Source organism: Myiozetetes cayanensis, unplaced genomic scaffold (assembly GCF_022539395.1).
Source record: "Myiozetetes cayanensis isolate MyiCay16 unplaced genomic scaffold, myiCay2020 scf5-8, whole genome shotgun sequence".
In the NCBI taxonomy this organism is placed as follows: domain Eukaryota; kingdom Metazoa; phylum Chordata; class Aves; order Passeriformes; family Tyrannidae; genus Myiozetetes; species Myiozetetes cayanensis.
In genome coordinates, this window is record NW_026087742.1 from 3,993,486 (window position 1) to 4,019,095 (window position 25,610).

General features: G+C 45.0%; 2 protein-coding genes across 4 annotated transcripts in view; one reads left to right on the forward strand and one right to left on the reverse strand.

Moving 5' to 3' along the window:
• STYXL2 (serine/threonine/tyrosine interacting like 2) overlaps nt 1–10,163 on the reverse strand; it is a 33,303-nt gene extending 23,140 nt beyond the window's left edge. The window contains exons 1-5 of one of the 3 annotated variants that reach the window (XM_050331727.1): nt 7,647–10,163; nt 6,297–7,198; nt 3,817–3,911; nt 2,686–2,917; nt 1,710–1,927 (exon numbers count right to left, since the gene is read on the reverse strand). In XM_050331727.1, coding sequence (XP_050187684.1) covers nt 1,710–1,927; nt 2,686–2,917; nt 3,817–3,911; nt 6,297–6,412 — 661 coding nt within the window. In that variant the 5' untranslated portion in view covers nt 6,413–7,198; nt 7,647–10,163. Of the gene's footprint in view, nt 1–1,709; nt 1,928–2,685; nt 2,918–3,816; nt 3,912–6,296 lie in introns of all 3 variants that reach the window. The other 2 variants (XM_050331726.1, XR_007630833.1) reach the window with 2 other exon arrangements.
• Nucleotides 10,164–17,592: 7,429 nt separating this feature from the next.
• Nucleotides 17,593–24,715, forward strand: GPA33 (glycoprotein A33). The gene is made up of 6 exons (XM_050331731.1): nt 17,593–17,897; nt 19,918–20,128; nt 20,685–20,843; nt 23,005–23,118; nt 23,524–23,650; nt 24,075–24,715. The coding sequence occupies exons 1-6, from the start codon at nt 17,703–17,705 to the stop codon at nt 24,154–24,156; spliced, it is 888 nt and encodes a 295-aa protein (XP_050187688.1). The 5' UTR covers nt 17,593–17,702; the 3' UTR covers nt 24,157–24,715.
• Nucleotides 24,716–25,610: the final 895 nt, after the last annotated feature.

The following is a 25,610-nucleotide window of genomic DNA, read 5'->3' on the forward strand; positions in this document are numbered from 1 at the left end:
GATATTAGCATTAGCCTCCAGGAAGGTATTGGGAAGATAAGCAAATAACTTGTTTTTTCATAAGGCACATTATGGGGCTTAAATACAATTTTATAGTAATTTGATTGGTTTTTTGCCAGAATCCAGATCAGTTTTTCAAGGTACCCTCAAATGGTTACGTGTAGGAAGCCAAAGTCATAGTATATCTTAGAAGAGGAGAACCAAGCAATTGACAGGAAAGAGCTGGTTTTGACTCTGACAAACTGAAACAGCTGCTTCGAATTACTGGGACCCACTGTCCTGTAACAGTGACTGTAAGAGCAAGAATCAAAACTGAGGATCTGCTTTATTTCATGGCATTTACTACCTCTTGCAGCAAACCACACTTTGACATTGAAAAATTTTAAAGTTACTTTTATAAAAAAATTGAGCTAAAGAAAAGCTTGGAAATATGAAGAGTGTAAATGAGGCTTTGCTAACTTATAAATAACTGACATTACTGTTTCTAAATGTGTGAAAAACTCCATTTTAATCAAATTGTTTGCACTGAAACTTAATGGAGCCAGTTTAAACACCACCTTTCTGACTGCTGCTATGTTACCCCAAGTGTTTACCTAATGAACCTCTTCCTACAATTCTGAAATGTCTTTTACACCTTTCTTAGCACCAGAAGTCTTGGTTGCCTTCCAAGTATTTTACCAGCCAGTGAAGCCAATCTAACAGCTCACCAATAGGGGGAGATCTCCTTCCTCTCTTTCCTTTCAAGACTCCTCTGCCTGGGTGCACCCTTTCCTGTGTCAGCTCTGCTACTCTGCTACTGGTCCTTTAACGAGCCAGTTCAGATCACCAGCCCAGGGGAAAACCCCCTGCTGGGCTGTCATTTTTGCTGTGTGAGTTGAAGGGTCGATGAATGCCAGCAGCAGGAAGCACCTGGACTATGCCAAGGGTAGTAATGGGAGTGATGAGGAAGAACACAGATAGGTAGTGTCCCACCTCGTGGTGTTGAGCTGTTAGAACTGTCTCAACTTTCCTTGTGTACTAACAAAACTTGTCTTACTGTCACTTCTGCTAGGAGGTAATCTCTTGTCTCTCTACAATAGTTAAATTAATTGACTAAATATATAAATAATATCAGTAATATCACTGATCATGGTGTTCATTTCCATATTGAACTGCATAAAGGTATTTCTAACTGTCCATTGAAGCTGCAACAGAATGACCAATGTGTACTGGAGGCCCACAGAATAACAGTTGCCATGGAATGGGAGTCCAGCAAATTAGACACCCAGAGGTTCAGCTCAGCTGCCTGGATTGTTCTAGTAAATCAGCTTGGTTTTTGCATCACGGCAAAACTGAAACTTGCAGTGTACAGAAATATAACTATATATAAAGAATATTACATCAATATTAAACAAATATGTATCACAGCAGGGTTTCTGCTCCTTGCTATAGTAGGGTTCTTCCAAAGCAGCTGAGGGAGGTGACTTGCAGCCCCTTTGAAGACATGGGGTTTGCAGCAGGGGCTGTTGGGCTCCCTCCCCTTACTAGTTTGCTCCCTCCCGTTTTGAATGAGGCACGGCAGAAAGGTGGTCACTGTTGCTGCATGCAGAGAATGAAGGCTCTGCCTTCTTTCTACCCCACTGCAAACGTGGCATCGGCTGTTTATCAGAGTAACACTTCCACCTGCGATTCCCAAGCATTCTGGAACCACTGTAATCTTCTACCCTTACCCCTGTAAGTCAGCAGTGCTTCGTCAAGGAACTCTGCAGCCGGGCGGAAGTGTTTGGAGATATCCATATCTGGGAAATCATCCACCTCAATGCCCAGGTACTGGATATTGAGACCGTTGTAGAAACTTGGTCCTGTGTAGACACCTGTACCGTGAGCTGCGTTCAAGACGTGTGTGATGCCCAGCCTCTTCAAACGGCTTTTGTTCACCGCAACGCTTCTTCAGGAAAAAAGAAGAGATGTGAGGTATCAGTGCTGCGGGGTGGGTAGGAGGGGAGCTGCCTGCTACAAGGTCTACAGAACTCCCTGTCTGTGTTACTCATCCAACATGTGTCTCCACTCAGACCTTAATGTCCTGTGAGAGTCCTACGGGTATTTCTTTCCAATACTCACTGGAAAAAGAAAATGAGAAAACTGCATTCACCTGCAGAGCCACATGCTCCGTTTCTGCTCCAGCTTGATTTGAAACTCATGCTGCCATCCTGGGTTCAGGCTGTGTACTTATTTATCAACTTTTATCACTCCATAACTGATGCTTTACATTATATACACTTCTAATTCTATCTGGCCACTTACACAGGTGTGTCAGACAGCTGAACCACGGTACAGAAGACCTAACCATCTCCACTTGACATTTGCTATGGCATTTCTTTTTTAACTCTCTTTGACATAATAAAGGCTTCAGTTCCAATTTCAGGGCCAAATTCCAATCAGAACAGTGGAATTTGGGCTCATTTGCCTTTTCCCCTCCTAAACTGTTGAAGCATCAAAATAGCATAGGAAAGCTGCTGATTCTATTCCAGAAGTATTTACTTTTCAGTGCATAGAGATTTCCACGAGCACAGTCTGAAAAACACTTAGGGGCTCTCTAGGGATGAAAGGTATTAGATACATGTAATACATGTTATGCCTTCGATGGTTCCATTTGACCCTTCACTGGGAATCTCACGCAACTTGATGGCAAAAGCCGACACTCACTTTTCTGCTATGAAGACATTAGGCCAGACTTCATCCACAGCATCCCTGGGGGTCTCCAGCCTGTCCTTCATGAGTGCCCTCTGCAAGTCCATCACACACGGTGTGTTAAACAAGCTGGTGTCATCAATCTTTTCCTTAACTCGGTTGTACAGGTCTTCCACCATCAGCTGCTGCGCAGACTCCAGCATCCTGGGACACACTGAATCTACCCTGACCTCCTTTGTCTTCAGTTCTGGAATAAACTTGACATTGTAACTCAAAGCATGTAAAAACAATGCAAATGTATGACCTGTCATTACTTGTGTCTGGGACAGACTTTCTGACTTGTTTTTTTTCCCCCAGAAACATCACACTGTTCTGTCTGCAGTGTGTGCAGAACATGCTTATGGGAAGAGCACACTGCACTGCCCTTTCAGTCCAGAGACCCACACTGGCCAAAGGCCTGGGAGTTAAGGGCACCCTTAACTCACCCCCAGAAAAATGCAGCTGCTTTCTACACCTCCCTGAAGATGGGAAATAGAGAGGGAGCTGCTGAGCTCTTCTTCCTGGTATCAAGTGATCAGACAGGTGGGAATGGTTCAAAGCTGCACTAGGGCAGTTAAGACCGGACATTGGGATGCATGTCTTCACCAAGAGGGAGGTCAAACACTGCAACAGGCTTTCTAGAGAGGTGGTTGATGCCCCAGCCTTGCCAGTGTTCCAGAGGAGCAGAACAATGCCCTTAATAATATGCTTTAACTTATGGTTAGATAGCTGAACTTAGATGATCATTGTTTGTCCCTTACAACTGAAATACTCCTATTCTATTCTATTCTATTCTATTCTATTCTATTCTATTCTATTCTATTCTATTCTATTCTATTCTATTCTATTCTAAATTCAGTTTATTGCAGTGATCAACCAGCACTCAAACTACATTCACCACCGTGGTATATCGTTCTGCCACAGATTCATTGCATATCTTCAAAGGAAGTCATCAAACCTTTCTGTAAGTTGATATTTCTTTGTGATTTTCACCTCTACCTCAGGTGGAATTCTCTCATAAAGGCTTTTTTATCATTTTAGGATCTCTGGATGACAAAGGCAAAACAGGTCTCTATTACACAGTTCTCTTACGCTTTCTCCTCTTACCTTCATTGATTATTTGTTTGGCAGCCACAGCAGATGACAGATGGATTGGCTCCATGAAGATGCTCTCTGTATCAGTGTCTGATATCATGGAATACCTGCCAACCAACCACACTGCCTATTAGGCAATGCCCTCCACTGGGATCCCACCCCCAGAACTTTAGCCCTTTGCACCCATTCCAGAGGGGAGCATCAGGGAACTGGAGCAGTGAGGATCCTTTGACTGCAGAAGGGAAGCCCCAGCTCTTCTCCCACCCCCATTCCCACACTGCTCTCCAGCATGGCACTATGGGCTTTAAATATGCCCTTCATATCCAGTGTTTGCAGGATGTAGACAGGTCCCTTAGGAAGGAGCTTCAGTGGACTGGGAGTGCAAAACAATTGCCTGGTGGAGAAGTTTTTTGGGTAGAGAAGATCAGTGTTTTGTTTGAGATTGGGAGGGGCACGGATCACAAGGATTACTCTCACAAGTAGCTCTCACTTAGACAGACAGATAAAAACATTGTCCTAACTAGAATTTATCGAACAATTCAAAACAGATCACACCAAGGTGTTTTCTCTCTGCTGGCTGATTGCCCACAGGCATCCTCTGAGTTACCATAAGCTGCAATGCAAGCACTGAAATTGAAGCCCGTGACTCTCTCTCAGTGCATTGGTCACTTCATAGCATGAATCTGTGGTCAGTCTCTCCACACACACAGTATTTCACAGATTTCACAGAATATTCTGAGTTGGAAGGGACCCACAAGGATAATGGAGTCCCACTGTTAAGTACATGACCTGTCCAGGGATCAAATTTTGATGTTATTAGCACCATACTCTAACCAGCTGAACCAATCTCAGTGTTGTCCAGCTGCAGGTCAGAAACCACTCTGACACTCACAAGCACCTTTCAAGGGAGTTCTTTGACACACAATGTGATTCATGTAAGTGTTTGTTAAGCAAAAAAGGGGCCACAATCTTGAAAACACTTATCTTTCCATCTGGGTCCACCTGCACAATCCAAGCACATCTTCTCTTGTTTAGACTATCTTAACAAAATATTTTACAGAGCTTTTTCCCTGATCTATACCATCTACACTTCCTTCCAAATAGATGGTACAGGTCATTAGGACAAGTTTGCTGCCACCACAGAAGCTCCCCAGCCATGCAGACTTGCAGTACTTGCAACAGTTTTTGTTTAATTAAGGCAGGAGAGGAAGGGTGATTAACATGCAGTCAGGGTGCAGCAGTGTCTGCAGAGCTGAACTGCTTTCATGCTCCAGAACCAAAACAGAGGGCACAGCCATTGGAAACCACTTAACAGGCTCATCTAGGTCATTTAGTTGAGTTCCAGCACTTGTGAACCGTGACTGAAAGTAATCCTTTTCTAGTTCTTCAAAGGAGTTTATGAGATGAGCAAGGGGAGTCTCAGTCTCATTTACAGGAGCTGACACAAATTTGGAGCTATGCCCTGCCTTCAATTCCTTTTGCTGTAAAGGTTGCCTCCAAGCTCAGTAAAAAGATAACAGATGGTAATAATCTGCCACCACAGCCTCAACGCATTTTACCACCCTGAGCATCCGTGAAACACACAGGTGCAGCATGGCCCAGTCCTGGAGGCTTCCAGGACCCTGTTCTAGATGGGATCTTATCAATTTCATCACTGCACTGCTTTTATCATTGACAGAGAGAAAAAAACGGGAAAAAAACCAGGCAAGGCAAGGGAAATACACTGGAGAGGTGCTTCTGTTCATTTTGAGTGACTGATGAGTAGATAAAGATTTACCAAGTTGAATACATAATTTTACTTTATGTGAGCTCAGTGATCTTCCTCAATTCTGAAACGCATGTAGTTAAATGCAATAGGCACTCTGTCTTAATTTTTCTGCGGTGTCCCACAGTTAACAGGAAACACTGCACAATCTCCTACCTGTTCAGGGCCACTGAGGCAGGTTCTTTTCAAACTCAATCCCTACTCCTTGCTTTCAGCTAAAGCATCTCAAAGGGTACAGAAAGCCCTGCAGAGCATTCTGCTTTAAGAAGAGTTCAAAGATATGTATTTTTCCTTGTATTAGGAGAAAATACATCTAATCATGCTTGTTTTGCTTGGGGTAACTCAATTTCTGCTTGTGCTGTGACAGCCTCCTGTTTAGTGCCTGAAGCCTGTAGCTAAAGTTGGCTCTGAACCAAATCTAAATCTGAAGACCCTTGGTCTTTGTACTGCTGTGAAAGACTAATATTGACATTAAAAAATCCACAAGTCCTTATAACGGACAGAAAGATGGGGCTGGATTTGGGAAGAGTTGAAATTGGATCAGAAGTTTCATCATGGAGATGGATATAAGAGGGTGAGACGGGGAAGAGGGATGATACCACCCCATAGTAATGCAATTTGTCCTCCCCTCGTGTGCACGTACTCTCTCAGTGGGATGGATTAACTAGCAGAGGAGTCCTGTCTCCCACGTGCTCCCGGGAGGCCACGGCAGTGGTCCTGCACTCACCGGCTGGGCGAGGGGCTGCGCAGGTAATGGGCCTGCACGGCCTTCACGTCCGGGCCCTCGTCCTCCTCCTCCTCCGGCACCGCTGGCTCGCTGTCCGAGTCCCTGCCGCTGGCCATGGCGGCTGCCAGAGGATCCTCTGCACGGGGAGCAGGGCAGGAGGGAGAACCATTACGGTGGGGCGGGCAGCAGGGATGGGGGGTACAGCAGAAGGGGCTCCCACATTTTGCTCCTGTGAGGAGCCCTGGTCACAAGGCAGCTACACTGGCTCCTCCATCGGGGTGCCTGCCATTTCCAGGGCCTCACGCAGCTCCCTGGCTGCTGCCCAGCGAGCACCAGTGCCCTTCTTGCCTGTGAGTAAGGGTGCAGGAAGGCCAGGAAGGAAGGGGTGGAGGGGCAGAAACTCTATCCTCCCCTGACCGCACATGGTGGCTGGAAGGAGCTGTACAGAGCCAGAGCCGGGCTAGAAGGAGTGTCAGGGGCAAAGAAACATGAGACCTCCCCAGAATGAAACGCTCCTCAAGCTTAAGGCTGAAGTGCTTTAAGGCTCGGGACTTTGTCCTTGCGCTCCTTTGTGTGGAGGCTGCCGAGCTCGCCCTGGGTGCGGGAGAGCGAGGGGGATGTAGTTCAGGCAGGAGTATGAAAACACCACAGTAAACACTTCCCCATGTCCTCAACACACTCCCACCTCAGTGTGCCACAAGTGAGGCAGCTCCACAGGGCCCCAGCACCAGCCTCAGGAAGGAGGATCACAGCCATGTGTCACCAGTGGGGCTGAGGAGCGGCTACCACCCACAGGGCAGGTGAGCAAGGAAAGGGAACTTACCCCCTGCGCCTGGACAGCTCCACTGAGGGTCCCTGCTGGAGGCACGGCAAGAGTCCACTGAAGTCAGTAGAGAATGGAACTGGGAAGAAAGCAATCAGCTGCCCCCTCTCGCTTTCTCTGCAGCTTCTTCATCGAGGGGCAGGACAACTGTTGGCACCAAACCTTTATCAGCTCTCTAAATATAGCTGTCCTGACACTGGCTGCTGCATTGCACGGGGAAGGAATTCAGTGCCTCACAGACAGCAGCTGGTCAAGCACTTAACTCCTTCTCTGCTGTGGGCTGGCCCTCTGACATTTCCCAGTGGCAGGAAACAGCCAGTTTCCCAGTGAGGCTGGACCTCTGCCTGCAGGGAGCCCCCAGGCAAGTGGGATCCTGCCAGGCACAAACTGAAATGCTGGTATGACCTCTGATGTCCTTAGGAATAGCAGTGCAGGATGAGCCATTTGAACTTCACCAGAAGCAAGCTACCTGTCAACTACCTGGACTTCTGTAATGACTTTGACATGGTCCCACACAACATTCTTACCTCTAATTTGGAGAGAGATTGATTTGATGGCTGGACTGTTCGATGGATAAGGAAGTGGCTGGATGGGATTCAGTCACAGGCAATGGCTTGGCATCCAAATGGGGACTGTCAACAAGTGGTGCCCCTTGGGGATCCTTACTGGGACCTGTTCAATATCTTTCATAATGACACAGACAGTGAAACTGAGCCCCCCCCGAAATTTTGCAATTGCCACCAGGCTGAGGGTGCACTTGATTCAGGAGGGTTAGGGATGCCACACAGAAAGAGTGGGCCCATGTGAACCTCGTGAAATTCAACAAGGTCAAGTGCAAAATCCTACAAATGGGGTTGGGGCAATCCTCAATATCAGTACAGGTCGGGGATGAACGGGTTCAGAGCATCCTGGAAAGGAGGGACTTGGGAGTACTGGTGGATGAAAAACTGGATGTGACCCAGCAATGTGCATGTACAGCTCAGAAATCCAACCATATCCTCGGCTGCATCTGAAGTGTGACCAGCAGGTCAAGGGAGGTGACTCTCCCACTCTACTCTGCTCCTGTGAGACCCCACCTGGAGTACAGCATTCAGCTCTGGAGCCCCCAGCACAAGACATGGCCTTCTTGGAGCAAGTCCAAAGGAGGGCCACAAAAATGATCAGAAGGCTGGAACACTTCTCTTATGAAGAAAAGCTGAGAGAGTTGTGTCTGTTCATCCTGGAGAAGAGATGGTTCTAGAGAGACCTTATTGCAGCCTTTCAGTACTTAAAGGGGATCTTAAAAAAAAGGAGAGAGACTTTTTACCAGGGCCTGTAGTAACAGGACAAAGGACAAAGATTTTAAACTAAGTGGGTAGATTTAGATTAAATAAAAGGAGGAAATTCTTTACTATGAGAGTGGTGAGGTACTGGAACAGGTTGCCCGGAGAAGCTGTAGATGCCCCATCACTGAAGTGTCCAAGGCCAGGTTGGTTGGATGGGGTTCTGAGCAATCTGTTTATGGCAGGGTGGTTGGACTAGATGATCCTGAAAGGTCCCTTCTGACTCAAACAATTCTGTGGCTGTATGATCAGCTGATTTTTCTTCTTGGAAGAGCTAGGAATGAGCTACATTGTGTCTTCTCCAATGCCTTTTCAAAAAGGAAACCTCTGGTTCCCATCTCTTGACTCCCCAGCAAAGCTCACAGGCCAGGCTGGTCTGGAGCAGAACCAGGTGAAAGGCCAAGTGCTGTTTGCCTGTACTGGGGGCTCCAGTTCTGAGTCATGTGATGACATCCCACTGTTGACTCCCTCTGCAAACAAACAAGCCAACAAGAAAGCAAAGAAAGGAAGTGGAAAAGGAATCTCACTCATCTCATACCATAGATACCTTTGCTACTGCATCATGCTTGGCATTCCCCCCTTCCTTCTTGCTTGAGTGCTGCATCCCCACATCTGTAGGGATGTCACGTCACATCAGGGAAGAGCCATGAAATGGGCACTCAAGTCTTTATGTGCCCACATCCTGGAATTGTGTTAACACAGTTACTGGGGTGAGCAAGTAGGAACAAGAGGAAGTGGTATATTGAATCTCAGGTGTCATATCAAGGGGAGAAATGGATGACTGATTACAGGCTTGGAGAGATCCTAACAGTTTCACGGACAAAAAGAGGATGAATTGTGTTGATGCTGCAGCTGCCTCCTCCGGGCAATGTAATTTTTAGCCACTTCTGAAATGCAGGGACATACGTGTTCTTGTTAATTACTGCTAATTGAGGCAGGAAGTGATCTAAAGATGCTTATGGAGTGCCTTACGACTGGAGAACAGAGGGCCTAACTGTTGTGGGAGCACATTTACCACTGACACCGAATAAAAACAGATGCTTTTAAGTCACTGAGCTGCTTCTGAAAATCCTGTTTGTGAATCTTTAGCAGCAAAGGGATGGGGACAAGAGCTGAAGACCCTGCCATGCCTACTGCAACCATTCAGATTTCGAGACACTGAGAGGATCCTGTAAGTTGCAGACTTATGGAGAATACTCAGAGCAGCAGCTTGGCAGCTCCTCCCCACTGCTGGATACAGGTTTTTGCTTTTTGGAATCAAGATGACCAGGCAGAGCAAAGGCAAGGATGATGGGAAGCTTGGCTAAGGAACATTTACATTTGCAAACACAGTGAAAAGTAACGAGCTGTAAGTGGTCGTGCATCTGTCACTGGTGATTAATGTATTCATTCATAAATGAACCCAAACTGAACAAGGCCAGGTGCTATCCTCTTGGCTGGGAAAGGTGGGGAACTTGATGGGAGGTTCCTCTTTCTCTTAACTAACAGGAGTTACTTTAATTTATAGTGTTAGCACTACCCTACCAATGCATTAATTCTGGTTGGCTTTTACAGGTGAGCCTTATCAGAGTGTGTATTTCTGGCAACACAAGGAAGTCACCCTGATATTTCGTGTTAAGCTTTTCATGTCAACGGCAGTTTCATTTAAATAACCTAATAATAGCCCCTAAAAATCCTACATATCAGCAAAAAGATTCCCCAGAGCTGCAGTCATCAGCAAAAATAAGACTTCCAGGGTCTGCATTGCCCATGGGTGAGAGATGAAGCAGCTGATATGTGTCAGCCTAAGTAGGGCCATGGCAAAGCTTTGGCAGTGCTGCTGGTACCTGTGGCAGTTCTTTTGCTGTGGTGCCAGTGCCTGTGAGCTTTGGCAGCTCACGCTAGACAGGGAAAGAAAGTCAACCCAGAAACAAAATTAACATCTCTTAAAATTGCCCACGTTGGAGCAGTCTGTTCCAGAAAAACTGCACCTCATGGAACAGACCCAGGCTGGAACAGTGTGTGAACAACTGTAGCCTGTGAGAAGGACTCCTGCTGCAGAAGTTCATGGAGGACTGTCTCCTGTGGGAGGCACCCCACACTGGAGCAAGGAAAGGACTCCTCTCCCTGAGGAGGAAGCAGCAGCAGAAACATGAACTGACCACAGCCCTCATTCCCATCTCCCTGCACCACCGTGGGGGAGGAGGTAGAGCCTGGGAAGGAGGGAGGTGTTTTTAAGACTTGCTTCACTTCTCATTAACCTGCTCTGATTTTCAGGTAGTGAATTCAATTAATTTCCCAAAGTGAAGTCTATTTGGCCCATAATGGCAATCAGTGAGTGACCTCTCCCCATCCTTATTTCACCTCATGAGCTTTCATTACATTTTCTCTCCCTTGTCCAGCTGAGGAGGAGAGTGAGAGCAGCTTGGGTGGGCACCTGGCATCCAGCCAGGGTCACCCCACCACACCACAGGGCAGCTCTACTGACTTCTCACAGGTAAACTGTACATTTGCTTCTTGCATTTAACCTGAGACCCCCAATGAGAACTGTCAGGAAAAAGTGACAGCATAAAAGTGCCTCTTCCAATCCAGGCTTAAATAACTAAAAAAAGTAACAAATACAATGCATCTAAACAAGCATTTTAATATCAATTTATGTAAGTATCAGGTGTTGAAGCATATGCTCTCTACAACACCCAGGAAGCCAGTCTTAGCAAAGTCTCCAAAACAACAGAACGTTGTCCATCTCAGTGCCACCTTATTTACTTGTGATGCGAAGGAGTGCAGGGTAAAACTGTTCCCACCAGGGAACTGATTCCACACCAGCATTGCCACATGGCCATGAGAAAAGGCAACTTGTCCCTGTTACTACTCACTCTACAGTTATATCTTGGCTGCACAAAAAATAAGACTGACCATGGTTGCATCGGTTGTGAAACCAGATTCTTGGAATGGAAGACAATTATTAATGCCTACGAGGTACCATTAATTTAGATTTCTCTCCTGTCCCAACAGATTGGGATTGCTGATTTTTATGAGACTGAAAGGAACTTCCCATTTTTAAGATTACTATCTGTCCATCAAATTTAGCTGAAATCAGTCAACTGGCTTTCAAAATTATTGGGGGGAAGAGAAGAAAGAGAGGTTGTATAAATGATAGTGAAAGTCTTATTTCTGTGAAGAAGGTAACAGCAAGCTGACCAAGTTAGTACGGAGTCTGTCAGAAACTGTAACCAACTTCCTATGGTGAACACTCAAAGCTGTTCTGTAAAGAACTAACACAGGAAGTATGGGCAGACGGTGTACAGTGATACCATTTCTGTCAGCATCTCTGATTCACCTAAAGTATTAAATGGGAGCAAATTCAAAAGTGTGGAAGCTGCAGTAAAGTTCCTACATGTATCTCCCTGAAGGCTGTGGGATAAAGTCACAAAGATTTTAAAGTGTTTAGAGGAGGTAAACATTTAAGGAACTCATCCTTATAAGGAGTCTCATCCTTGTGGGCTCCATAGCGGATAATGGAGACTACTGACCTTGCTGCAGTTTTGTTTACATCTTAAGTAATTTGTAGTTAATATTTTGAGGTTAGCAAGCTGCTTTTGGAAAACATCTCTGCCTTCTTCGCAGGGTCCTTGCCATCTCCTAATGCCTGAAGCCTACCAAAGAGGAGACACATACACCAGCATGAACTGTTCTACTGTCTGTCCTCATTTGGAAGATTCCCAAAGAATAAAGTCTCTGTACTCTTATGTGCTAACAGTCCGAGGAGAACTGAGGTTGTATATAAGAACAGAAGTACAGATTGTGCTTTCTATCAGAGGGACTTCCAGTCACTTGCAAGTTTCACTGTCTTGGAGGTATTTTGAACAACTGCCATATGGACCCCAAGGCAGCCTTTAGTGGGCATCTTGGTGAGTTTACCATGCTAGTTTGAGGTCAGCACGAGAGCAAGATAAAAATCTACTTTAATGGACTAAATACAGATATCCAGTGTAGACAACCACTTTCAAGGTAGCCTCCTTCAAAAAACCAAAGCAAAGTTCATCAGTATTATCACTGCATTGTAATCTGAAAATGATGGACATGAAGTCCCCATCTAAGATGCCTAAACTGATCACTCACACCCTAAAAGCAACTTTGTCCCTCAAATGGCTAGAAATGGAGCATAGATGGCTATCCCAGATGGAAGCATCCCTTGCTGCCTAGTGGCAGTGAAAACTTTAAGAGATACACTGTCCAGCTGCCCTCAGTTAAATGTAATGTCAGAAGTCTGCCCCAGCTGCCATCAGTCTTCTTTGTATTCTTCAGTCAGTTACAGGAGCAGTTATTTGTGCCTTGCCAGTGCCAACCCAGAGCATGGGAGCAGTGCCTGGGTTGGCACTCCTGGGCACGTAGCCAGCACCTGCAAGCCATGGTTTATCCGATTGCCCTTTTCAGCTGAAAGGGAGGAGCACCTTTGGTACCTACAGCTGTTGTGCAAGCCACACACTGAGCAGATGAACAGCAGGCTTAAAAGAGATGCATCTCACTTTTATTTAGATAACCTATTAGTGATCAAATTCTCATAAACTGCATATTCTTACAGGTATTTGGAGTGAGTAGAGTTAGGCACCTCAGTTCTGAAAGCTCGGATGTGGGCTGCTGCCTGAATTATGAAACACTTCAGTACCTTTTTAACTCTATCCCTAGGCTCCCTTAATAAATATTTGAGATGAATGAGGCTGACCCTTCCCTAGTCACTTGTCACCACATGCATGACTTCAGCTGCACTGTACACTCCACTCCCAGTCTCACCACACCCTTCAGTTTTTCCCTCTGCTTGCTGTGTACCTGTGTGTTAGGAGAAACTGGGAAAGGCAGTTTAATTGTGGAGGAAAGACCACAGCTGGGGAAGGAGTTCACAAGTCTCCTCTCTGCCCTAGGCAGGGAGCAGCAAGCAATGTCAAAGCTTACTGGTTATCTGGCTTGTCATTCTGGCCGGGAGAGGAGTGGCAGATTGGGGAAGAAGCACTTTAAAATAGAGACCAAGGAAGTGAACTTGGGATGTCACTGCAAGGCAGCCCTTCAGCTAACCTAGAGATTACAAGAAACAGCACTTTGAGGTGAAACAAAGGAGAGATGAGGGGGATGGCAATGAGAAGACTTGGGCTGTTCATTTTCAGTGCGAGTGAGTACTAATTTGGTTATGTTCTCAAGGGCTGGGTAGAAGGAAACAGCACTACAAAGTCTGAGCACTCTAATGCACTCTATGAGGGGTTTTCTTTTTTTGTTTAGTAAAGGTTCCTTTGTGTTTATGATCAGACAAGTGTGTGTAGTGTCTCTGTGCCCAACGTCCAGGCACACACGGGCATATCCTAAAGCCGCAAGACAGTGGGGAAAAATGCTGTTCTTTATGAGGCTGGAAAATATTTTTTAAAAGCAGTTTTGCTGGTTTCCATTAAATACAGTGTTTGTCTCTGAAGAAAAATCATAGAACGGCCTTGGTTGGAAGGGACCTTAATCTTGTTCCTACCCTCTGCCATGGGCAGGGATGCCGTTCACCAGACCAGGTTGCTCAGTTCCATTCAACCTGGCCTTGAATCCTACTCTTCTGTACATGAATCTGCATGTACTGAACATCTCTGTAGCCTAAATACTACATCGATACCACTCGTGATCCCTACGTATCACTCACACCAAGGGGACACACAGTGATTCCTACTAAAGCACAGAAGTCAGCCAGCTCACCCTGGGCCTTCATCACTGTCTTGCCCTTTCTCATCTCTGCCTTGCAGAGCAATTCCAGTTCTCAGTTCCACTGCTTTTTATCCTGTCTCATCTTCTCATACCAATGTTCCCGCACCTTCTTCCAGGCTCCAGACCAAGCTACACTCATGGAGTTGCTTTTTTTTAAACCAAAAATCATTAAAACCTCACTTCAATAGGACCCACAAGAAGGAAATTCACAAAGTTTAATGTAATTAGAAAAAGTGGATGTGCTCTATATGCAACAGAGGTCATGATTTCATGATCATTATGAAAATTATGTAATTTTTCATTATTCTCATCTTTCATTCCATCTAAATTATGGATGGTGAACTTTTCAGAGCAGAAATATGTAAGTTGGATGGAGCTCTTTTTTTTTTTTTTTTGCCTGTATGGGCAGAACTCAAATGGCAATAATTTAGAGTTAAAATACCTGTGAAAAATTTCTGGAGGTGCAGTGCAGGAATCTGCTATACCTTCTGAGTGGAGAAGTGCAGTGCAGTGCAGTGCTGGGATGTCAGAGCTGCCCTAAATGAGCTACATCAGGATTCTGGTGCTCGGCTGAGTTCTGCAGTTGTGTGAGCAACTGGTACTGTGAACTCCTCGATGCAGGAAAAAACACAAATGCCCATTTTACTGCAAATTTCACATTTAAGAGGTTTTCTCTCTCCTGCTTTGGAATTAAATTTTAGCTAAATTCTGAGGTAAATGAATTAAAAATCAGAAAATTTCCTTGTAAAAATGAAGTAAAACATTTCCTCTTTTCCTACTTTTCTCACTAGCCAAATCTACCATGAGAAATCAGCACTACTAATTTTGCTTGATCAGAATCTCATTTTTTTCAGCAAACAAAATATTCCTCTAATTGTTTCTGGCAGTATTAATTTCCTTTCGATCTATTAACACTTAGGAATATGAAAGTAGATATGTGACTTTTTTCTTTGTACGAGTACAAATCTTAAGTTGAGCAGAGGGAGATAACACCTTTCTCAATTTCTTGAGTTGTTATAAACATATTAATTGCTAACACCAAAAAAAGTAATTCTAAGGGTTAAATCTAGGTGACACTGTCTCTCTGGTAGTACACAGGCTATTTGTCCTCTCTCCTTTTATGGAATTCTTTCTGAACTGGCCTCCCCTCCCTTCAGCCATACTTTGAATAGATTCTGTTTTCCCTCACAAAAAGATCTCCAACCCTCGAAAAATGAACCACAATTTCTACACATGCTGACTAGGAAGTGAAATGTGGTGAAAAAGGGGAAGGAGGAAATCAGCATGAGTGAACAGTATCCCAGAATGAAACTGTGCAGCTTCCCTGAGAGAGGGAAGCTCTGGGATCTAGAAAGATGCGGGTGACAAACAGATGGGCATCAGAAGAAATGGGGCAGTGGGGTGACAGCACCAGATGAAAAAGCACACCCATCTGTGTGTCTCTTGCACGTGGTGTTTGCTCCAGCTGTTCCCCAACTCTGCGCCACCCAAGACATGTACAGAAAAAAACTAAGATCTGAGAGATTTGAGGGATCCAACTGGAAAAATGAAAAGAAGCCTTGGGACTGGGTAGTCTCTTCTCTGCCTCAGGGCTCAAGTTAATGACCTGTCAGTGAACCCCCAGCCTGTTGGAACCAGTTTGAGTGACAAAAGGATCAGGAAATTGGTTTTGCTCCATCTTCTAGTACAGTGGTGCTTTTCACCTAAATGCAGGAAAACACCTCTATCCAGTTGCAACAAGCAAAGAGGAAGCTTTCAGAGGTGTCTCTTATTCTGAGGGGATATGAAAACAACAGTCAGAAAGAGCTCTGGGGCTACGCAAACATGGACCTTGCCCTGGGTGCTCCAAAGCAGGTAAAAGACCAGGGAGTGGCTGCAATAAAAGCATTCGAGAAATACTTTGCCCTGATGGTTTCCTTCTCATAGCTGTCAGCAGCTGTAAATGAAATAACCTCCATGAGAAGAGAAACCACTGCCACCATGTCACAAAGCAAGAGGTTAAAACACAGGCCTAACTAATGAACTGTGAGAGACCACAGAGCAACTTGGTTGGGTGGCAGGGGATGCAGAAAGATGAGACCTTTGGCTAAAAGCACATTCCTGTGCCAGTGTAATTACCTGAATTGCCACCTGCAGATTCTTAAGTGGCAACAAAACCTCGAGTCCCTACACTGTTATTTTTTATCACTTGCTGCTAGTCAAGGATCTGGCGGTGCTCAACTCACCAGTGGCATTCTCTTACTGACCTGATGCAAGTGGCTGGGCTTTTCCTGTCTAAAACAGCAGGTATTGGTATTCCCAGCCAGTTTGCAACTCGATCCAGACACTCCTTGCTTTTTCTCTTACACATTACACTTCCTTATAGATCTAATCTGGACAAAGATATGGCAGAACGAGGACTCAAAAGTTTGTTAGATGGCAACTTTTCAGACAAACCCTTTCCAGGGAACACTGAGGTAGCTTCCTGAAGCAAACCTTTCCTACCACATGCAGCAGGCCCCTCGTAGGGGTCAGCATACATCTCTGCCCTCCTTAACCCTCCTCCTTGCAGCACGACGTTCCTCTGTGCTGTGGGAGTGCCTCTGAGCAGCACTTCCTTTCCTGCCATTTACATTCCTTCCAAATGATTCAGTTTGGTGCCATTAAAAAAAACCAAACCCAAGCACAGAACCTACACAAACTGTTAGGAGAAAGCAGGTGTTTTTAACCACAGATCCCTACAGGCATGACGGTCATTTATGGCAGGGCAGAGGCAAATGTCCATCTCAATTCTGAGAACAACTAAAAACTGCCCACTAGGTAATGTTCAGACATGATGAATTCAGAGCAACTCAGATGGAATACAGTCTACAAGAAACACCTGCCCTGTGCCCTGCATGCTTCACCAGGGCACAGAGGGATTTCTGTTTTTTTCAGCTCTCAACTATTACGGTGCTCCAGGGGCAGGAACTTGAGTTCTTGGGGAAAGGTGACTACTGCCTTACTCATTTATGAACACTAACAGCTATTCTTCCCTCATTTCTTTGAATCACTCTTTGCTTTTCTAGGTTTTTCTGTTTTCAGGGCATTGCATGAACAGGTTTTGATTCCCTAGCATAAAACGTCGCTTTTCTATGGACTTGGATTGAGGCAAGTTCTTTAACAGTTTTCCTGATCCCTGAAATTTGACAATATCACTTTGTTAGTTTAGCCTGAATCCTTAAGACTGCTGATGCACTTGCAGTATCTGTTTATGTGTCCCTCTGTATATTCTGAAATGTCAAAGGATGTCAGTCATTCTGAAAGAGGCCTCAGGGAAAAAAAAAAATCTTTCTAAACTCCATGGCAATATATGTCTAGGCAAAGAACCTCCTTCTCTCCCTCTTCTTCTCTTCTCCCTCAAAACACACAATGAAGAGCAGAGTTGAGCTCTCCACCATCCTGTGCAGCAGCTTCCTATAGTCAATCAGTCACCTCTTGCTCAGCAGGGAATGTCATGGATGACAGCGGGAATGTGGGGTTACTGTGGCACGTGAGAAAGCCAAAGCAACAAAACGTGGAACCCAGATGTTGTTGCTTTTGCTGAGTGCAGAATTTATTCTCTTCCCAGTGCTGGTGTCTGTTCGTGCCCTCACTGTGGAAGCACCGGCCAAGCAGATACAGGTGGCACGAGGAAGGAACGCAACTCTCCGCTGTAATTTCAAAACTGAGGCTTCTGTGGACATGGGAGACATTGTTGTCTGGAGCAAAATCAGCACTGGGGTAAATCATAGAGAAACACATGTCAGGGCATCCAAGAGGGGCATGGTTGGGGAGATGGAAGCAGGACTGTGGGTAGGAATGTGTGTGGGATGAAAAATATGTCTTCAAGAGTTTTTTAATCTCAGAACTAAGTGAACAGAAACGCTGATCTAGATGCAATTTATCCTGAAGCTGTTGCACAACATTAGGCAAGCCCCCACCCTTCTTTTTCCTCTCTCTTGGTCTCACTACTGGTTATTGAGGATACATCACAGTACGTACTGTGGGGTTTACATCTATTAAAATATGTTAAATACTCAGATACCTTCTAAAAATATATGTATATTTTTAATACATTCTATGTGTGCTATACATATATATTTATATATATGCATATCTTTGATACAATATAAAAAGTTTCAAATTGATAGTAATAGTACATGGAGAGATTCTTGAAGCCTCCTACATTCATATGGAGTATCTGAAGGTAAGAAGACTTTTAAAGTTCTCCTTGACTTCTTGAGAATTATTAAGAGAAGAAGCAGCCTTTGGAGATCTCCTTGCGAGAACTGCCAAGGGTTTATTCTCTGAAGATCCTTGCTGGAAGAATTTGTGTAACCATAGGGGAATTTGATTAACATATGGATCTCAGACAAGTCTCACCTTGTCCTGTAATGGAGAGGAAAGGTGAATAAGCCCCAGCAAAAGAAATCAGTGGTCTCTGATTTCACATAAGGTGGGAAGAAGGGAAGTCCATGGCAGCCCATGGCTTGGACAGGGGCACTCTGTGCTGGGTTAGGAACTGGCTGGAGGGCCGGGCCCAAAGAGTGCTGGTGAACGGGGCTGCATCCAGCTGGCAGCCGGTCACCAGTGGTGTCCCCCAGGGATCAGTGCTGGGCCCAGTCCTGTTTAATATCTTTATCGATGACCTAGATGAGGGGATTGAGTCCATCATCAGCAAATTTGCTGATGACACCAAGTTGGGAGGGAGTGTCAACCTACCAGAAGGCAGGAGGGCTCTGCAGAGGGACCTGGATAGACTGGAGAGTTGGGCTGACTCCAATGGGATGAAGTTCAACAAGGCCAAGTGCCGGGTCCTGCACTTTGGCCACAACAACCCCCTGCAGCGCTACAGGCTGGGGACAGAGTGGCTGGAGAGCAGCCAGGTGGAAAGGGACCTGGGAGTCTGGATTGACAGGAGGCTGAACATGAGCCAGCAGTGTGCCCAGGTGGCCAAGAAGGCCAATGGCATCCTGGCCTGCATCAAGAACAGTGTGGCCAGCAGGAGCAGGGAAGTGATCCTTCCCCTGTACTCTGCGTTGGTGAGGCCGCACCTTGAGTATTGTGTTCAGCTCTGGGCCCCTCAGTTCAGGAAGGATATTGAGGTGCTGGAGCGGGTCCAGAGAAGAGCAACCAGGCTGGTGAAGGGACTTGAGCACAAGTCCTATGAGGAGAGGCTGAGGGAGCTGGGATTGTTTAGTCTAGAGAAGAGAAGGCTTAGAGGTGACCTCATCACTCTCTTCAACTACCTGAAGGGAAGTTATAGCCAGGTGGGGGTTGGTCTCTTCTCCCAGGCAACCAACAACAGGACAAGGGGACATGGGCTCAAGCTCTGCCAGGGGAAGTTTAGGTTAGATGTTAGGAAGAAATTCTTTACAGAGAGGGTGATCAGGCATTGGAATGGCCTGCCCAGAGAGGTGGTGGATTCACCATCCCTGGAAGTTTTTAAAAAGAGATTGGACATGGCCCTTAGTGCCATGATATAGTAATTAGAGTTGGATCAGGGGTTGGACTTGATGATCTTGGAGGTCTTTTCCAACCCAATCTATTCTATGATTCTATGATTCTATGATTCTATGATTCTATGAAAGAAACACAGACCCTTTTGAATTTCTGTGTTTTTCCTGGCATTTTGTCAAACTGGTGCAGTTCAAGGCCTTCTCTCCCAGGCTGCTCCCAGGACTGGGCTAATTCATTGGGTGACATTGTAGACTCACACAGAAGGAACTGCGACCGACCCCGTTCTCTCCCTCTCCACCAGATTGACGCTGTCACAAGGTATTTTGATGGATTTGTACAGTATGGTGAGGGCTACGAGAACCGTGTCCAGTTCAGTGGTGATGTGAACAGTGGGGACATCAGCATCACCATCAGCGACGTTACCATGGAGGACAATGGGACATACGTGTGCTCCGTCCGCCTGAGGAACGACTCCCCCCGGCAGAGCGCAGTCCTGTCCCTCTTTGTCCTTGGTAAGCAGGGGGATGGAGACAAAGCCACACTCATGAGACAAAACTGCCCTTCCTCTAATATCCGTATTATTTTAAACAACAGATTTTCTAACAGGAAAAAAAAAAAAAGAGGAAGTTGTCATCCACAATTCCATCTTTGGTCTTTTCCTGCTAATATGGAAGTGGGTCGGAAGGCTTAGAGCACGCAACTCCCTCAGACACCTGACTCTAGAAAATAGTCTTTAGAGTTGTATAGTTCACTTCTCTAATAATCCATGCCTCGTTACAGAGCATTCCTCATCCCCCCTGTGCCTTGTCATATTCCAGTTATCAAAGGATAACACCTAACACTACTAGACACACCCCAAAAAGCATTTTACAATTCCTTCTTGTCTTTCCAGTGCCAAGAAGGGAGAAACAAATTAGGTACAAATTCACTGGAGTTCCTTTGAGAAGAAGGTGGTAGATGGAAGGCCAGCCTCTGTTTAGCAAGAATAAAAACTACAGGAGCAGGAGATGGGCTGAAACAAGAAACTGTGTCTAATTAATAAAATTACTTGCTTTTTTCTTCCTTCAGTTGCACCATCCAAGCCTGACTGCGGGATTCTGGGGACACCACAGTATGGACAGACAATCAACCTAACCTGCCTGTCTCATGAGGGCTCCCCAAAGCCCAAATATACCTGGACAAGCTTCAATATACAAAATGAGCCCCGAGCACTAGAAAACACAGAAGGTAGGGGAAATTTAAAGATATCAAGTCCTTGAGCTCTTTGCAGATGAGGGCTGGAAAGCTTTTGAAATGCAAATACTCTTCAGGCTTTTTCTAGATCGTTCCCCGATTAGGATTTTGAAAAGTTGTCCTTTTGATACAAGACATGCTCATAAGTAACTCAGCAGGAGGAAAAGCATTGTAACCTGAAGTAAGGATGGTCAGTAAGTTTTTAACTTCAGCTCTCACCTGCTGAGGAAGCTGTCTCTCCCTGGAAGCAGCCAGAAATCATTCTCGACTGCTGGGTGTAAGAGGAACAGCATTGACTTTTCTAATTGATTTGTCTTTGCATCCCAGTTTACTTGACAGTGACCAGATCGCTTCCTAGGGTGAAGGTAACAAAAGATGGCTCTGGAAGCTACTTTACTTCCAGAGATGATTCCTCACTTAGAGGAAGGTAGCATGAGAAAGTTACATCATTCCTGCTTTGAGCATAAAAGAGGCTTTTGGTTCTTCAGGACTGACATATAAGCCCAAATATTTTATTTGCTTCCATTTTATGTCAGAATCTGTAAAGAAAAGGGAACTGAATTTCCAAGGCAAGACCTTCAGTAGAACTATTTGTAGAGAAAGGAAGGTTTAATACTCTTTTAAATATGGCAGTGACAGAGGACTCATTTTTTCCATTAAGCTTTTGTTTTTTCTTGGCCTGTCCAGCTTCAGAAAGACTGAGTATTTGAGCCTACCCTTCCCAGTTTAACTTACTGGAGGAGGTAAACTAAATATGATGGATGCCACAGGATATTCAACACTCACTCAAGCCGATTCTTGTATAAAATACACCAGGGATGAAGCATCACCGGGGACACGAACCTTATTCATCTCTCTGGCCACTAAGTGGTGCCAGCGCATCACGCACAGCCCTGAGCACGTGGGACGTGCTATAGCAGCAGCTGCTGCTCCTGCTGCCATCCTGCTCTCCCCAGGGTCTCCTCTGATCCCTTTCCTCCTCGCTGCTGTTTTCACCAGAGCACCCGTGTCCCAACAGTGTGCCGACCGTCCCCTTGTGCCCCAAGCGGGTTGGACTGTCGCTACAAGCACTTTTTTTCTGTGTTAAGCAAGTCCTACTGCTGCAAAGTGTGCAGAACCCCCTCAGGAGACACTCCAAAATTGATAGTATCTGACCCACATTTTTTCCAGTTTGACTCACTTTGAATTTAACCAGAGGATTTGCATTGCAAGCATATTCTGCAACTCAGAGATACAAACATCACACCAAAAATAAAATAAAAAGAGAAAATATAAATAAGCACAGGCAGTATGTAGAGACTAAAAGAAAATAAAAACAAAATGGATCAATCATTTCTCAGTTTGTGTGCTATTTTACTATCTGGCACTAGGCGCCAGCAGAGAATGAACACAAAGAAGTGAGATCACAGGGAAAAGAAAACAGGAAAGGCACTGGAAAGTGTTCAGTCTTTTGCTTTTAGAGCAAGGATTTGGACCTTTATTCTAAGAAAAAGCAGGGACTACACATACAAACATCAGCTGGAGACATAACAAACAAAAACTGATTGCCTGACTGCCTAAGCTTCAGCCTATGGTGCTGAGCTCTGTTAGGCTGGACACAAAACACCAGTATCATAAGAGTCATGTCACTGCATTTTTTTTTCTTCATTTATTTTCATAGCCTGTGTGGCTTCTCTCAGACTAGAAAACTTTTCCCTCCACTGCTAAATAACTCAGGTCGGAAATCCTAAGAGCTGGAAGACTGAAGAACTTTTTGTTCTTTTACAAGTTAATTCATTCGAGGGCCAGTTCTGAAAGCCAGATGGTGGTTTGGGCATCTTATATTTCTCAGCAAAATCCAATGAAAAAAAAAAAAGCTGTCACTAAGCACACATACTTCTCTACCCTCCACTTACAGTTTTCTTTCTAAAAGGAATGTTCAAATACCACAGATTCCCTGTAATCTAAACAGCACACTTCCGTCTGTCCTCCCACAAATCACACTAAAACCCAGTGATGAGCACGGCAGCTCCAGAGCAAATCAGAACAATCCATCAGCTTTAAGCACCTCTCATCACTCCAACCACCCTGGGCTGGAATTGAAGGGCTGCTGTCCCCACCTCCTTCCCTGCTTTAATTCTTTTCTCTTTCGGACTGGATTTGTGTTTCACAACAGGGGAACGAATAACTCTGAAGAACATCTCAGCGGATACCTCTGGCTTCTACATCTGCACTTCAACAAACATTGTGGGGACGGAGTTTTGCAACATGACAGTCAGCGTTGTGCCACGTAAGAGAAGGGGCTGCTCACTGGAGGAGCAGGACCAGAGAAAGTACCCAAGCTAAGATGTAAAGGGTTAACGGAGGGGAATAACAAGTTTGTTATCTGGCTGCTGCACACCTTTGAAAGAGACCCTCTCCACTGGTTTAGTGTGGGTAGAGCACTCACTAACTCACAGAATTAGTACAGCAGTTGCTCAGATCCAGGGACTCTTCCCTATCACTAACTGTTCCTGCAGATTTACTGACTACCCAGTACAGAATTAACTCCAGTTGCTGCAGCCAAACAAATGTGGCTTCCACTCAGTCTGGATGTGGTAGGGAGATCTGACACCTGGGAGTGGGGTTTGAAGGCCAGTGATTGTGCTGACCATCACTCTCCCTGCCAAGGGCTAATGTTCTCCTCCCCTTGCAGCATCCATGAACATCGCTCTGTACGCCGGGATCATCGCTGGAGTCGTTGCTGCAATCATAGTGATCGGGATCTTGGCCTATTGCTGCTGCTGCCGCCAGGGTGGCAAGGACAGCGACTACGAGATGACGTAAGTGCCTCTCCCCGCAAGAGTGAATGGAACATATAAAGGGTTCTCATTCCCCCTCCAGCATCAACATACGGAATAGAAAGCACAGGAGAAAGGAATCCAGGGAAGCGTGTGCTGCTTTCCCCTCTCAGTTTCCAGCCTAGTGGCTCCCATCTCTTCTCATGGAGTATGTCCAGTAGTGCCAGACAGATTTGTGGCCTCCAGGGTAGAATCAAAACCTTGGAGCTGAATTAGCATACATGCTGTGAAAGAACAAAATGGAGCTCATACATCTCTTGCATCACCAGCAAGGCTTAATTTATGGAGTTCTGTTTGGTACAGTTCCAATAAGCTTAGAGCAGTGTAAAGCTCCTCTAACAAAATCTCTTCAGTAAGGCTTCTAACTGGTTTTAATTAACATCTCTACTCCTGAACAATATTTTAGGGTGCAAGAAGAGAGGAATGAACGCTCCAAGGAGATGCCAACAAGGCAGGAGAGCACAGAGGAGGATGTTGCAAATGCATGAAGAAAGAAGCAAGAGGCCAATGCCATCTTCAGGATTTGCTGAGGCACAATCACCCCTGTAGAAAAGAAATCAGTCCCTCTTTCTTACTGCAAGAAGTGAATAATAAAATGAAAGCTAATGGCTCTACCTTCAAGTTCTGGGAGAGAACATCTTTGTTTCCCTGCAAAGAAGTGCTTTATGTACAATGAGTGCTAATAACATAACCTCACAGAAGAAAAACACGTGTGGAGCACTGTTGCACCCAGTCATCCGAAAATAACCAGTCTTTCTAGACTCCCCCACTTTCTGAAAAAAGAAACCAGTCAGGTCTATTTGGAGAACAGAGTTGCTGCTGTAGCCCCAGCTACGGAGAAGGTTTCAAGGTCACCAACTGCAATTCATCGAGGAAGGAGGGGTCTTGTTTACGGTGCCATACAAATGTCACAGCTTACAGCATCATCCAGTACAGCAGCTTTTTCTATGGAGATCGAAGCAAGCTGATTTTTAAGGACATTAAATGTGTTCTTTGCACATATTATACATGAACACATAAATAACGATATGGGAAAAAATTCATAGATGACCCATGAAAGTCTCCTGTTTGGGACAACGATGAACACTAATCCATGGATAAGAAGTTAGATGGACTTGTAATTGGCAGCTAATAAGATCCAGAAACAGGCTAAGAGCCTAGATACTGTCAGATTCCTGAGTTTATGAATTCAGAGAGTTCCTAAATACTAATTCTCATTATGTTATTCTTTCCTCCTGATTGTTGCACAGGCAAATCAGAAATCGTCCCCTGCTCCTGCTGCTACTTCTGAAAAAATGACAGTGTGAGAGCACGTATATAGCAGGTGCATCTTTAACTAGGAAAAAAGTGTGGGGGGGGGGAGGTGGGAAGAAGGAAAAATACCTTTTTATTCAAAACTGTAACCATTTAATCAGAAGGACTGTATGCACAAGGTGTGTGCAAACATGGAGAGAACTCCCACCACTGGTATCTTTGGAAGAGAGCTGACTGTCTGTCCAAAAGACTGTCAGCAGGGTATTAAAATTAATTAACAGCTGGTTCAGGGTTGTTTGGTGGTTTTTTGTTTGTTGGTTGGTTGTGTTTTTTTTTAAAGACATGTTCAATAAATTATTTACAGTAAAATATTTATCCTTTCAAAACTCACTCTTGCATCTTCAGAAGTTTCAGAAACTTACTGAAATGCCTCCCACACACCCTTTATTCTCAAACAATTACTGTAATGAAAATCTAAAATTTAACTCCAAAGAAGAACCAGCAATCCTCCCACACATGACCAGCATTTTCTAGATTTCAAACTATGAAAATCACCCTACCAGAACTGTTATTTTGGCTGACTGCCTTTGTTTTACACAGTATTTTAAAATACAATTATTCATTTGTAGCAATAACCACTGCAAAGACCAACAACAGGAGCTCTTTACAAAGAGCACGCAAACCCAAA

What these genes read in the sequence shown, in the direction of transcription:
- GPA33 (XM_050331731.1), top strand. Translation starts at nt 17,703, where the DNA reads ATGTTGTTGCTTTTGCTGAGTGCAGAATTTATTCTCTTCCCAGTGCTG. An exon ending in GGAGCAAAATCAGCACTGGG is followed by an intron (nt 17,898 to 19,917) that starts GTAAATCATAGA and finishes CCTCTCCACCAG; the next exon opens with ATTGACGCTGTCACAAGGTA. An exon ending in GACAGTCAGCGTTGTGCCAC is followed by an intron (nt 23,119 to 23,523) that starts GTAAGAGAAGGG and finishes CTCCCCTTGCAG; the next exon opens with CATCCATGAACATCGCTCTG.